This window comes from Anastrepha ludens, chromosome 2 (assembly GCF_028408465.1).
Source record: "Anastrepha ludens isolate Willacy chromosome 2, idAnaLude1.1, whole genome shotgun sequence".
Lineage (NCBI taxonomy): Eukaryota > Metazoa > Arthropoda > Insecta > Diptera > Tephritidae > Anastrepha > Anastrepha ludens.
In genome coordinates this window covers 81,636,720-81,651,978 of record NC_071498.1, presented here as the reverse complement: position 1 = coordinate 81,651,978, position 15,259 = coordinate 81,636,720, and the positions used below count along the sequence as shown (strand labels likewise).

General features: G+C 34.9%; 1 protein-coding gene across 1 annotated transcript in view; it reads right to left on the bottom strand.

Annotated features, from left to right (window-relative positions):
• Positions 1–5,392: 5,392 nt before the first annotated feature.
• Positions 5,393–15,259, bottom strand: part of LOC128871956 (pituitary homeobox homolog Ptx1) — a 122,843-nt gene continuing 112,976 nt past the window's right edge. The window contains exon 5 of the mRNA XM_054114159.1: positions 5,393–7,380. Coding sequence (XP_053970134.1) covers positions 6,799–7,380 — 582 coding nt within the window. The 3' untranslated portion in view covers positions 5,393–6,798. The remainder of the gene's footprint in view (positions 7,381–15,259) is intronic.

Genomic DNA, 15,259 nt, shown 5'->3' with positions numbered 1-15,259 from the left:
AAAAATGTTTTTATTAATTTTGGTTTCACCGAGATTCGAACCAACGTTCTCTCTGTGAATTCTGAATGGTAATCACGCACCAACCCATTCGGCTACGGCGACCAATGATTTTAATATTGCTCGAAAAAAGCTGACTATGAGAATGGTGGATCAGTAGAAGTCACGTTTTGTAAAGTGCGCGTTTTGTTTAGTGCGCTATGTGGTCCATTTTTTATCGAAAACTCAGCTGGAAATGTATTTTACGCTCTCGAGAGATGCTAGCAACTGAATTTTGGCTTATTATTGTTGTTATGGATATCACTGATATTTGTTTTCAACAGAGCGCTCCGACATGTGTGACGAAACCACCGAAACAATAAATTTATTGCAAACAAATTTCACGAGGAATCGACATCTTGAACCGAGCTTTGTTCCATATAATTTTTTCTTTACAATTGCCGGACCACACTCTTTCTAATACAATAAACATTGGAATCATTTTCATATAAATTCTCGGTTTTCTTTTATGACTAGTATGTTTTTGTTTCCGTTACCGCTTTTGTAAATGTCATTTTCCAAATATCGGGTTTTAACTAGTACCATAATAGTACCGAGGTCAGTCGCTTGAATATTGGTAGAAGAGATAATTCATTAATGTACAATTTTATTTATTAGTCAACAATTTTATTTATCAGCGTTGAAAAAAGTAAGTTTACCTATTGTAGATATTAGTTTTAATCAGCTATGAATTTTGAATAACTTTATAGTGGGAATTTAATGTCTCCACAAGCGAATAAATGGTTCCCCAGTAGAGTAGAGATTTGATGAGATCGTTCTACTGGTGGAGTGAGAATTAGCCGCCGTAACCGAATAGATTTGTGTGTGCCCAATTTCTTGGGCCAGAGTTGGAGACCTACCGAGCATGGAATACTAAATGATAGAAAAGGTTTTTCTAGTACCGATCGCTCCTCGTCCGGCAATGCCACGCTTCTGAGCATATTTCTCTTCTAAGAAACATCAGTCATTCCGAAGCGGCGCTAAGCTGTATAAAGGTTGTATGTGCCAATTGTATACCCAATTCCTTGGTTAGCATACAAAATATGGGATTATTTATTGTATTAAGCCAATATTCTTCGCTACAATGTATTGTGCATGCCCTATTTGGAGTAATGTCGTATATAAAAAAATATTTAACACAGACTTCTTAATTTTAAGTTTAGCCTCCCTTTATACTTTTTAATGGCAAATTACGTAGTCGACCTAGAACTTGTTTCAGATAAAACTGAACTTAGTTTAACCACAAATGTTAGTTTCTGACTACCCCACCCGGGGTAGTCTTCCAATAGTAGAATAAGTTAGTATTAAGTTGAGCTATTTAAATTTTATTGAAGTTTCAGAAATGCTGTGAGGCAGAACTACCTCTACCTTCGCTATCTAAAATACGATTAAGTTGACGAAAAAATTAAATGCCATAGAATTTCTAATAAAAACGACAACTTAAAAAGAAAAATTTTTCAAACTTAAAAAGAAAAACTTTTCAAGCCAAGAGAGTGAGATTACACTTAAAAGATTTGATTTGAAGTTGACTATCCAGCTAAATATTGTATCTATAGTAGTAACCATCCATTATGGCTATTCTAAAAGATAGCACAAAATTAATCATTCTAAAGTTCAAAATAAGGATTTTCACATTCAAAATATCTTTTTTTATTCAGTAATTTTATTTGTTTAGTAATTCTAACTGGATACTATAAGATGCCAAATCATGTTTCGAGGATGTAATAATGATTTTCAAGAATCATCAATTTGCTGTGTAATCAGATTTCTAAATGACACTACAAAAATTAGATAATCATGTTACACCATTTTATGATGAGACTCCATATTTTTCCGACGGCAGTTTTACGTACATAAATTAGTTAACAGTTATTGATTTCTTTGAGTGCTCCTGAATATGATTGGTAAAAATGATTCCAATTGCACTCGCCTATCAAATTTTCCAGTGAATTCCATTTTTAGCGATCTACTATTAACCCATTAAACGCCACCGTACTCAATTGAGTATAGCCATATCTTTAAATGGGGATTTTAGATTTTAAATAATTATTTTCATATTAAACTGTTCAAAACTATAGATAAATACTTCGTTGGTATTGTGTTTGTTTTTGCATCGTACCATCAGTTGAAGTTGATTAACGTGAGTACTGTGCAGGTATGCACCAAATAGTTATAATAGCAACAAAACTATGGCCTTATAAATTTTGCTCAGCTGAGTACAGTGGCGACTTACGTAAGTAAAATAACTGTCCTTTACATATGATAAGTAATGTTGCACCCATGGATCAAATCATCTTCTGACATCATATCGCACGATATTACTTATTTACATATGTCACAGTTTAAAAAAAAAATCGCGTTATCCTTTTTAGTTAAAGGAAAATTTTTGGAAAAAGGCTCAAAATGATTTGCTGAGTATTCAAGCCGTTTAATGTGGCGTTTATTTAGAGTTGTTATTTTATTGTAAGTGAAATTAAAAATTTAAAAAATGACTAAATTAAATGGTTAAAATAAGATCATCTTCATAAGAGGCTTCGAAGTCAAGACTTATTAGTGGATACATCAAAACTTTCCAGTTAAGATACCTCAGTTCGCATCGTATTATCAAACATGTGGGTGTGTTCGGGCGCTAATAATTACGGTACTGTTCTTTGCATGAAATATCATCGCCTTCTAAGCGAAGTTACCGGCAGACGCTCGATCAAGAAAATGTTGGCAGTCTCTTACTTATCACTACTAAAACAAGCGCTCTAAAAAAATTTTACTCCGTAATTAAGGTGCAAAACCTTGTGGAACTTAGCGTTTGTAAGAAACGCTAAAATTATACTCAACTAGGGCTAAATTGTTGATCAGTTCACGACTGGAGTTTAAGATGAGTTTGATGTAAAAAAGAAATCGATTCTTTGGGGCAAAGTATTACTATAATACCAAGTTTTTTTTGGCAACCTATATTTCATCCGTTACTAAATAGGCGGACATTTCTGTACTTTCTTCTAACTCTTTCAAATATCACGTGTGAAGCAAAATTAACTTCGGGAATATTGCAGCAGATTATCAGCCAAGCGTTAGCAACAGAGTATCAAGCAAGTAATAAGGTTGCAATTAGGAGTGCAGACTTTTTTGATATTCATTATTTTGCGACAACCTAAATCGAAAAAATTACACCGATATTGTTTGGGAAACTGTTCTACCATAAAATATATATTAAATAAATGTGTTTTAAATACAGTTTTCTCACTTAAAGGGAAAATTATTACTTTAGTAACACCAAAATGTATACCCATATTATACTGGGGTATGCATATTTGATAAAGTAATTTAAGATATGCCGAAAAACGCAAGTTGCTGAGCAAATAATTATAATTGGCTCAATTCACTGCCCTTCTCTTTCAGAAAAGATTGCTTTTAATATTCCCTCTAGAATCCCTCGGCACGCGGAATTCTTTAAAATTGATTTTTCTAGAAGTAGTTATGGTGTCAACGCTCCCATATCTTGGGCCTGTGCTGAACTAAACTTCCTTTTCAATGCTTTAGATTTTTATTTCACTCAATCAATTCCTTGTTTCTATCATTTGATATTTCATGCCCACATGTCCGGGCTCTACCGAAAGGCAGTCATGTACTAATCCATTTGATTATGACAACTGCTGTGTAGTTTCCAGTATTCTTTAGTTTTTCCAATTATTTCATTAACCCCTTCAATGAATAGTCGAGCAGAAGGAATGTGGAAATTTGCGGAATTAGAAGTATTGAACCATTTTCAGCAGGTGTATATTCCACTGGTTTTTAGGAGACGAAAGTGTTTGTAGAAAATTTTTCTAGTTTTTTTAATTCGAATTAAAAAAACAAAACACTATTCAAGGATACTTGAGTTTAAAGCTCTATATCCGGAAGTCATTAGAGAATTTTTATACAACAAGAATAAGTTGGTTTTTCAACCAAAGTCACGCTCTGCTTTTAAACCATTCCATTGGCCAGTTTTCAGGAAATATAATTTTATGTTGAAACAAAAGAATGTGGAAGTTATAAATTATACATTCCTGATATCATTCAAACCTTGACATAAGTATGTGCTCCTATTTTATACTTTTATTTTAATTTACCTCTTTGAAAATTTGTTTTAAGGTTGAACGCCTGAGTATATACCGCTCAGCCTTTGAGCCACTTCCTCTTGACCAAAAAGTTCTCAAAATATATTATAAAATTTCAAAATATAAGTTTATTCCGCAAAGCTGTTGAAATATGAGAGCCGTTTTCGATTTTTCCATTACTTCCTTTCGGCTGTTAAAAGGCCGAAGTGGTTCCCCGTAGTGTTTTTTGACTCCAGCGAATAGAGGAAAGTCGCAGAGATCCATATCAGGTGATTTCGATGGCTGTTGGATGGCATTCGTTTTGTTCTTGGTGAATAATTCTCGGATCATGTTGCAAAATCGAGTTGCTTCCCACAAATCCTTTCTTTTTTTGGTGAATTGTTTTACGTAAACGTCTCATAACGCCAAATAATAGTCCTTATGACCTGTCTGACCTTCTGACAAAATGGTGGTGGTATACAACACCGTTGTAATCCATAAAAACCATGAGCATCGGTTTCTTTTTTGACTGAAAACATTCGCTCGCCTAATGTCTGGATATCGTACTCCTAAATCCTGGTCACGTCTCCAGTAACGATGCGTTTGATGAATGTTGACTCAGATTCAACGAAACTCAGGTCTTGGGGGAAAACTTTGCAGCAACTATAATATCTTGAATGAATCCATAGACAATGTTCAAGTCCTCTGCCAGCTTTCTGATGTTTAATTTGCGATTATTGACACATTTGTGGCAACCTAACAAAAAAGGTAGAACTCTAATCAAAATACTTAGAGTGTCTCCTGGCGGTTGTGCCTAGAACTTTTTGATCAAGGTGGTATGCAATATACACTTTTGTATGTCCGACATCGGCTGCCGTAGCCGAATGGTTGGTGCGCGACTACTATTCGGGAGTATGTAGGTTCGAATATGCGTGCATGAACATCAAATAATAGAAAAAATAAAATAAAAGTGTTTTCTAATAGCGGTCGCCCTTCGGCAGTCAATGGCATACCTCCGAGTGTATTCCTGCCATGAAAAAGTTCCTCATAAAAAACCATTTGCCGTTTGGAATCGGTTTAAAACTGTAGGCCTCTCCATTTGTGGAACAACATCAAGACGCACACCACAAATATGTAGAAGAAGGAGCTCAAGAGAAGGGTAGGCGGCAATTATTTATTTTTATGTTCGACTTCTATTTTTCTGTCACAATTATTATCTTTTACCGTTTTCCTCATAAATATAAAACCATTTAAAGATGTTCATTGCAATTTTTTTATTGTTCACTTTCAGATGTTTTTCTTAAAATTTATTATATAATATTTATATTTATTTACTTTTATTATACGTTTAGCTGTTTGTGTTCTTCATTTATATATAGATTTTTTTGTTTGAGTTACACGACTAGACAACTTCTTAAAAACTGTTAGTGATAGAATTTGCATTTACTTTATTTAATAGTACTTTTTAATTTACAATAATTTTTTTCATATGTATGCTTGCTAAATTGATTGATTATGGTATTACACGACTTTCTTAGTACTATTTAATTTCGTTTCTTTTTGAAAAAAAAAAAAATCTGAGTGAAGGAAAGTGAGCAAAGTAGTTAGAAAAGGAAACTATTCATTTCGAATGTTTTAATTTATTTACTTATCTGAATTTGGTGTTCTTTCTTTGCGGACCAGGAAGTTGTTTAGGTGTTTTGCTTTAAATTCCTTATTCGAAATTTTGTTTTATTAAATGTGTCTTAAATGCGCTGATAAGTTTTTATTCTTTAATTCTGAACAATTTTATTAAATAATTTATTGGGCGAAGAGTCATTTGTGTGTTTTTATTTACATTTTTTCTGCTGTAAAAGCAACACAATTTTTGGAAAAACTTAACACAAAAAATCGCATAATCACTTTACAAAACAATTTCAATATGTGCTTTCTTTAGTTTAGTAATAATAAAAAATAACTAGATTTTTCTTTTAATTTATCCTTGCGTTCTTACTTAACATATTTAAATACATAAGTTACCGCAGTGGCTGAATTTAAAAATAGTTATTGTTCTTTGGGTATTTTTAGTTAATTTTTCTTCCTTTTTAAATACAAATGTTCATCATTTTAACTACAATTAATTCAATTACTTACAACTACTCGTCTGAATAGGCTTCAGTTGATCAATATTTTACAAATAACAAATATTTTTTTATAATTTTTGTGCACTTAATCCGTTTAAGCTTCAAATATTTTGAGAGCTGTGGATTGTGCTTTTTTCTTTAAGTTCTTAGTATTTTTTTTTTTTGAGTTATATTAACTCAACCTATTTAATTCACATTCGTCACCTTTAGTCAATCACCTCTTCCACCTCTTCGCCACCATCGCTATTGACATTTGGCCCCAGCAGCCCATTTGTCCCACCATTACCGCCGTTGCCATCCCCCATATCACTGTGTTGATGTCCTAGTGGCGATTTGCTGCTGTGGGTACCGTTGCCCACCAAACCACCCACACTCAGATCACCGTTATGATCTAGCAGCAGGTTGTTGTTATTCAACAAGTTGTTGTTGTTATTATTATTATTGTTATGCAAATGATGTAAATTGTTGTTTATATTGGGTGAGTGAGAGGATACCCCGGCACCACTACTAGCGGAGAAGTGATGTAAATGGTGTTGATGTTGATTGAGTAGCGCCCCAAGGGCGTTTTCTCAGACAACATCAGTCACGCCAGTGTACTGACATGCCGACAGACCCGCCGAATTGGAGCGCGACACTGGCGATGGTGCCGAGTAGGGACTGGCAAAACCAGTCGTGTGCTGTTTGGCCTTCAGGCGTAATGTGGCGATACTCGATGACATGCTCGACGTCATGCAGGGTTCGGCGGCGGCGCGGTACATGTACGGATTTGTAGGCGTGGTGTAGGGGCATGGTGCAGCACCGACATTTGTGTTGGTAAGCGTGGAGCCCATTGTGCCCGGCAACATGGAATTGTTCATGCTGACAGGTATGCTGCTAGCGCCGGTATTAAAACAATTCACCGAATTCTGATGATGATTGGTGGTCACCATGGAACCGAGCGGATTAACCGGCCACGGAAAGGGTTTCGTGCCCAACGGCGAGGGCACTTTTGTCCAGTTATTATAGGGATATGACGAGTAGAGCGAGTCGTCGGCGAAGGGTTGCATAAACTGTGAGCCGAAGCCAGATTTGAAGTCGGCGGCGGCAACAGCCGCATTCATGGCATTGCGTTCGCGCTTACGCCACTTGGCGCGACGATTCTTGAACCACACCTGCAATGATCAGAAATAAATGAGAACTATTAGATTTATTTAACCTAAAATATTTAAGTATGTATTTATATATAAACAAGATTAAGAATAGCACTTGTAATGATCTTTTACATCATAGATTGCTGCACAAAAAGGGAGAATAAAAGTATAGGTCTATGTCATTTGGTATACATAAATCGCGCATATCATCTCAAAGTTGTTTGGCCGAGCTTTTCTTCCAAATTGTTTTGTGCATGGTGATGTTATCTTATTAGTGGCAGATGAGTTTTTGTGAGCCTTTTCCATGGCAGGAATGCATTCGGAGATATACTATTGCCTACCCTCAGTACTTAAGTCGCTTGGGATACAACTTTTCACATCATTTGATGTTTCATGTGCAAAGTGGTCATCGGACAGGAAATTATCGAGTGACAGTTACTCGCAAACCATTCGGCTACGGAGACAAAATCATTACTAACTCTAACTAGTAAGGAATTCTGTATTCAGTTCGGACCGAACTTGATGTATCAGCGCACAAATTAGTGAAATTTAGTTTAGGCTGGCTGCCAATTTTTTGAACCAAACAAACTAATAGGCAATGAGAGTTATCCTTTGCCTACACTGACTCATCAATTGTGCATATTGTGTGAATTTGTTATGCGAGTATATTCGTTTGTATGCAACATCGAAAAGTGTGGCCGTCACTGATCGATAGGGTGTTTCTTTCTCTTTATACCTATTAGATTTTGTTTGGCATTCTAATGACCATCTTGTTTTTTGTGAAAATGAGGCATGCAAATAAGTTCAAATATTTTCTACAAATTTTAGCTTGAACCAATTATGTGTTGCTTAAAAGGTGAAATATAGAAATAAAAATATGACACTTCCATTTAACACAGAAGTTGTTTATATTTTCTTCATTGAAAAAAGTGAAGTTTTGTGTAAATTTTCATAAAATGCGTCAAGTTTACTAGCTTTCGAAAACTATGAAAGGCATATGCCAGCTCAAATGAAGAGTGTAGTTATACCTATGTTAGGCTCACAAGAAAATGCTATTGACCAAAAATTGTACAATTGTCAGTTTAAGAGGTATTCGTCTTGTATGATAGAATCAAAAGAAGGTCCAAAATTGAGTCTTAACATATAAAAAGTAAAAATATTTATGTCGAATATAAACGAGGTGGGGAGCAATACTTTTGATAGGTCAAGGAGTTTTATATAGTCGTTAAGAGCTACGCTCTTTTACCCAAAAGTTGTTATTCAAAATTGAGCAGTAACAGTTCAGAGTATATCCGTGTTTTGTATGTGAGGCACGGTAAGTTCTGGGAGCTAGATATTTCTTCCGGTTATTTTCTTTGCCGGCATGAATTTTATTTAGTTTTTACTTTGACGTTTTCCCTTACACTCATAACAATAATTACTGATAATACGGAAAACACAGGGTTGCACGGAAAAAAGTATAGCTATAATTTAAGATTATTTTATGATCTCGATTTTCAGGAGAAAAAATTTGTATGGGTAATATATAATGGGCGGCCGCTATAGCCGAATGGGTTGGTGCGTGATTACCATTCGGAATTCACAGAGAGAACGTTGGTTCGAGTCTCGGTGAAACCAAATTAATAAAAACATTTTTCTATTAGCGATCGCCCCTTGGCAGGCAATGGCAAACCTCCGAGTGTATATCTGCCATGAAAAAGCTCCTCATAAAAATAACTGCTGTTCGGAGTCGGCTTGAAACTGTAGGTCCCTCCACTTGTGGAACAACTCCAAGACGCACACCGCAAATAGGAGGAGGAGCTCGGTCAAACACCCAAAAAGGGTGTACGCGCCAATTATATATATATATATATATATAGTATACAATATAATGAATAATAGATAACCTAGTAATCTGTGAAGCTAATATAAGTTTCATTGCTCGAGTTAAGGTGCGCACGAGCAGACGGACGAACAAACAGACATGGCCAAACGACTCCGATCATCATTCCGAGTATTTTGGTTTATATTATCTATCTCAATTCCCTTATACCGTTATGTGAACAACATTTGTATACCCTTGGGCACAAGTGCGCCGGTATAAAAATGAAGTATAATGAAATTCTTCACGGTATTTGTTCTATATCGACAAATATTACACATATCGTAATTTATTTTTATTTTTTAACTACTAATTCCTAAACTCCATGCAACCAGAAATTCATTTAATAATTCATAATTTCCTTAAAATTGCCTTGATTGTTATCTACTGAAATACGAGCAATAGATCAAGTTTTTAATACCAAAAAATTTACTTCGAAATGTCATCATTTACCAATTTCCTGGATTTAAGAAAATTGTATACTCAGTATTCTTGTATAATATATGCACATAAGTATGTACGGATTGTACGGGTCTATGGTGAAATTCATTCAGAAAACGATTTGGCAAATAGAGGTGGTTTTACCGGAAATGGTATTATGCAATCAGATAAATATAAAAAATATTAAAGTGATCGATTTTTCGGCAGCCAAAAAGTACAAATACAGACCCACCGCTTATGCAAAATATTTATAAATAACATATACATATATATATGTATATATCTGCTTACTTACATATGAATGTACATCTAAATAATAAAGAATCGTTTCATAAGTCATGGTGATTGGCAAATCTACTAAAAGCATAGATTGTGTAATACGAGCATAGAAGAAATACGACAGCGGGAGTTTTTTAGCCCACAAATAAGTTTTAATCTCATCATTGTTCTCGGACGTTAACCAACTTGAAGGATGTTAATTGAACAACCAAAACATAACAATTATTTGTTATGCAGACGATTATTTGTAGTAGCAGACTGCGAAGATAATCTGCAGAGACTTCTACATCACCTCATAACAACGAGTCTGAAATGCAAGATGGAAGTGTCTAACCAAAAACCCTAAAGAACCAATAAGGTGTAAACTGGAGTTTATCATTAGCATTATAGAGCAAGTAATGCATTTCATATTATTTTCGTGATATGATATGGAAAAATAAGCATATGATCGTTGAAAGCAAAACGCGTATATGCAACACGATTGTGAGATCCTTAGCACCGTATGTGGGGCCGAAGCTCGAGCGAAAAATTTCATGTCAAATCAAGCAGAAATACACACATTAAGGACAATTGAAGGGAAAACAAGATGGAATTGCGTTAATAATCAAGACATAAGAAGCCAAACAAACTCCGACGATTTTGTAAAATGTATAAATCCCACACTTGAGCGCATGGACTGAACACGTGAAAAGAGCCTCCCACAGCCGACTGATTGAAATTGCACGCGGCGGAATACCAAAAGAGGGGCGCAAAGCTAGATATCAGCTTCAACAGAGAATTAACATTAACTGTGTCCTTAATTTGTAATTCAGTGTATATAATAATAGAAAAATATATAATATGATATGTTAAGCTATGATACTACTTTATAATAATTATAAGCTTATGTGCTTATTTATATCAAATGCTATTAAGTTAAAATGTTAAAGTATTTCGATGTAACGATATAACAAAACTATAAGAAGAAGATTAGTTCCATTTTGATATGGAGTTAAAACGCACACTTAACACACATCGAGACGTTTTAGGCTGTCGCCACAGACCGCATTTGAAATGCGATTTGAGAGCTTCTGAAGTGTGAGAAACTGCCCGTATAAACACGACTACGTCCAAACGTTTCTGAACAGCTGATTCACAAGGCTGCCATTGAAAGGATTTGTTCGTAAAAAAGAATTTATTATCTAAGGAAAGTTGGTATTGAAAAAGCATGGAATCGGTCAATAACCGCGTCGACTTCCCATAAACTGTAATTTTCAAAAAGGAAAAGAATAAGAATACTATTGAAATGGGATAAAAACCTCGCACACTTTTGCAAGCTACAAATCGAGAAAAACTTTAGTTACAGCCTTAGAGTTCGTGAAACTTAGGAATAACTCTTACCTTAATAGAAGGAAAATGTATGTATGTATGTCGAAAATTGACGAAATCAGTTGGTAAGCACGTCCTTATCTCATATAACGGTAGTTTTAGCAAAAATCGAGATATCGCTGTTATAAATGACGCAAAATTACTCAAATTATGAACCAGAGAAAAGAAGTGTGCAAGGATAATATATTTCAAGGTTTGGGCATCTGAAGCGAAATTGTGAGATTAACTTTGGTTGTCACGTAACCGGAAATTCTACAGCAGAATTGTGCTCACTCATTTCTCACGGTTACGTCTGCTGATTCCTTCAAATTCGCTGAGAGTAGTTTAATGTTAACCTTATCCTGCAGCAGTACTATTCTCTCTGTTATCTGTTGTTAATATTATTTATAGTTGTATAGTTGCTCCAGATAGGGTGTAAGGTACCTATATATACATATATATATGTATACATAATATATAATATAAACTTCTAGCATGCGTACATTTTCTCATCCTTCAAAGCTGTTTTGGAATAATGTAATTTTTTCCTTGAAACAAGTAAGAAGCAGTTAGGCTGTCAATGCTCCGATTTATAAAGCTTTAAGAAAACTGAATTCCTTATCAAATTCTTTAACACTTTGACTTATTTTCTTCTAAGTTTGGGTTATATGCAGTTATGAAGCAAATAAAAGACGGGTTGTCAAGGATTTATCCTGAAGAAACTTCAGAATATTTTAATTTGAAAATTTTTGGCGGTTATAAAAGCATCCTTCAAGAACGTAACAAAATTTTTTATTTATGAAAATGTTGATTATAGAGCGCGCTGCAGGCGATTTCTGGAACCTCCTTTAAAAAAAGACGATTTACGGTGTACATCGTAACTCAGGATTGGATTATCTGAAATCAAAAAACCAAACAAATTTTGTTAATATATTAGATTATCTAGTAATTAATCGTTCGGCTAATCAAAATAGTGAATTTTCACAAAATGGCAGCTTTTAAAAGAAATGATTTCGATTTTTACCTTAAAATTTGGCCGTAAATTGATTATAAAATGGAAAATAAGTGGGTAAGGCTTTCCCAAGTGGGCATCAAAATTACCAAAGTGAATATTTTGCGATGAAATTCAGCCAGGACTGAGTTCTATCATCCAGAAGCACACTCAGAAAATTCTAAATAGTTTTTTTTTTATTAACTATCGAAGTTTTTTGCAGCGCTTGAATAATTATCACATTTCTCGTAAAGTAAGTATCCGATTACAACGATTTTTCAACTGCAGACTGATAAAGGATGATATTAAAATAAAACGTTATTTTTGTTCCGAAACTTGATGTTTTGTTTTTGTAAATAACTTTTTTTACAATAATAAACAATTAAAAATTTAACTAATTTCTGCGCCTCTGGGATGAAAATTTTTTAAGGATATTAACGTAATAAACATCTGTGCATTTATGTATGGAAAAAAATGCGTGCAATTCGAAAAGGATTAATTACAATTAATTTTTTTGTGCCAGAATGCGCTCTTCGACTTACGCGGACGCGCACGAACACACAAACGGCGACTCGCGGGCGGCTTGCGAAAAACCGTGTTTCGGACACGTCTCAACGCGATATGCTTCCGTAAGATCAGTTTTGTCGATTTACAAAAAGAACGATTAATTACTAGAAAATGTTTCTTTAAAGATTGAGTTAAAACGGTTGACCGATCAAACAAGCCGTTTTCGAGATATCGTGTACACCGACTTGAAAAATGCCGTTTTGAAAAAAACACGTTTAAAGTTTCAATACCGGTTGAACGTGCCTTAAAACGTGCCGAGGCATCTCTACATATTTAGGTATAACTCCGAAAGTATTGCTTAGATCTACTTCAAATTTCGTGCGTATACTTTTGAATATATGTACATTACAAAAATGCAATAAAGAAAATCGATTTTTTTGAAAATCATAACTGCGTATAACCCCTTAAGCAGTTTTCGCGCCAATCAAAAAGAAGGAGAAAAAGTCCGCGATGATTTGTTGATGGATTTGGATGATTTAAAGGCGCTTTAGTAAATTTGTCTTTAACGACTAAACATTCATGGCACCTAGTTTTTTAGAGCAGCCGTATCATTTCGGACGTAGAATTTGGAATTGAAACTTAGCGGTGCATGCACCCCGACCGATTTTTCTTCCGAAGCCACATATTATTTTTATTAAGAAATTATATTCAATTTAAATTACCAACCCAAGTTCATAAATTAACAGCTTAGCAAATATACTGCTTTTAAGACACATAATTTGCAGTTTCTATCGAATTGTGAAATTTCTGGCTCAAACATATGCCATGCACATACATACATAGGTGGGTGTACACGAGTGTTAACACAACTACCTGTTACATATACGCATATACATATATAGTATGTACTTAAAAGAAGCACTTGTGTATAGAAATATGTACATATATGAATGTGTATATGTGTATATGTACACCTATGTATGTTTCATGTGTGCGAACACATAAATTTAAAGCACTTAAAATTTCAATGAAAGATAAACAAACTCGAGCACCTTAAAATGCTTGAAGCGTATGGCTGACAATGAGTACTCAGGCTGAGCAAAACAAAAAAACAAAATGGCGTCGAGCATGTACATGGATACAAAGCTAAAGTACTTATAAAGCACAAACATGCGGGCATTGGTGCCTCGGTACATAAGTACACACATACAATTGTGAAATTGCAATGGGACTAAACAAGAACAAGAGAGAAATCGAAATCAAAATGAAACGCCCCTTCACACGCGTATGCCATCCATACACATACACACATACAGATATATGGCGGAACAGATAAGCAATTTTATAAATAAATAAGACAAAATAAAGAAACAAATAAAAATTCCAAATGCGGAAATAAACCACTTCGCAGAGCTCATCAAAATTCATTGCAGCTACGGCTGCTAAAACAACAAGAGCGGCTAAATACAATAAATACTAAAGAGTTGCGCTGTTATGCTTTTCGTTACTTGCAGGTCTTACTGCTTTTGCGCCCACTCTTAATTTAGTTTTCTTACATAGATTATTCTTCTCCAGCAAATTCCTGCCGTCGACCCGTTTATATTTTACTATATTTTATTTATTTGGCACAAGTTGACAGCCCCACGCTCTGTTCGGGCTGCTGCCTCTTAACTTAAGTAATAAATTACACAGTTGCCATTTTGTTTTTGCATTTTTATTTGTTTCTTTGTGTTATTTTTTTCTGCTTGTTTAGTTGCCATTTATTCCTGGTGTTTTGTGTCTTCATCGCGTACAATTGCAGAGTTTTTTCTTTTCCATTTTGTTGCATCGCGTCCATTTTATGTGTTTGCTTGGCTATTCGGTTTTACTGCACTTCCAAATAAAATTTTGATTTATTTTACCACCGCATGACTTGCTTCCCCGCCAACCCTCGCCCCCACAAGCCACTGCTTCACTGCTTTGAGGGTTGCTTGATTCACTCATTCATTCACTCGAGTGTGGGTGGCCACCCAATCACCCACAATTGTACTTCTGTTCAAATTTCACTTTGTCTTTCTTCCATTTCCACCTTGCCTCCTCCGTCCTTATCCTTCCATATTATATTTTATTTATATAGTTCTCTCTGTTAAAAAAGCTGCAGCATTTACTGGTATTTGTATTTATAATTACTGCACATGCGTACTCCACAGTTGAAAGCCAGTGCCGTTGGAGTGAGTAGGTGGTTGGGGAGTTGTGAGTTCATTGGGGTTCGCCATTTCGAACTCTCTTTGCGTGCGAACAAATGGATCTACATGTATGTGTGGTATATCGCGTATGTGCGTCTGTGCTTACATATATGTAGTAGGTGTATGAGTGTTTTAAATAAATTGGGGGTAGTATTTTATGCAATAAATATGGTGGCAGACGGAATACATAAATTGCTGTCAGAGCAAAGTTTATAAAAATATAAAAATGTGCACAAGGTTTTTATTATT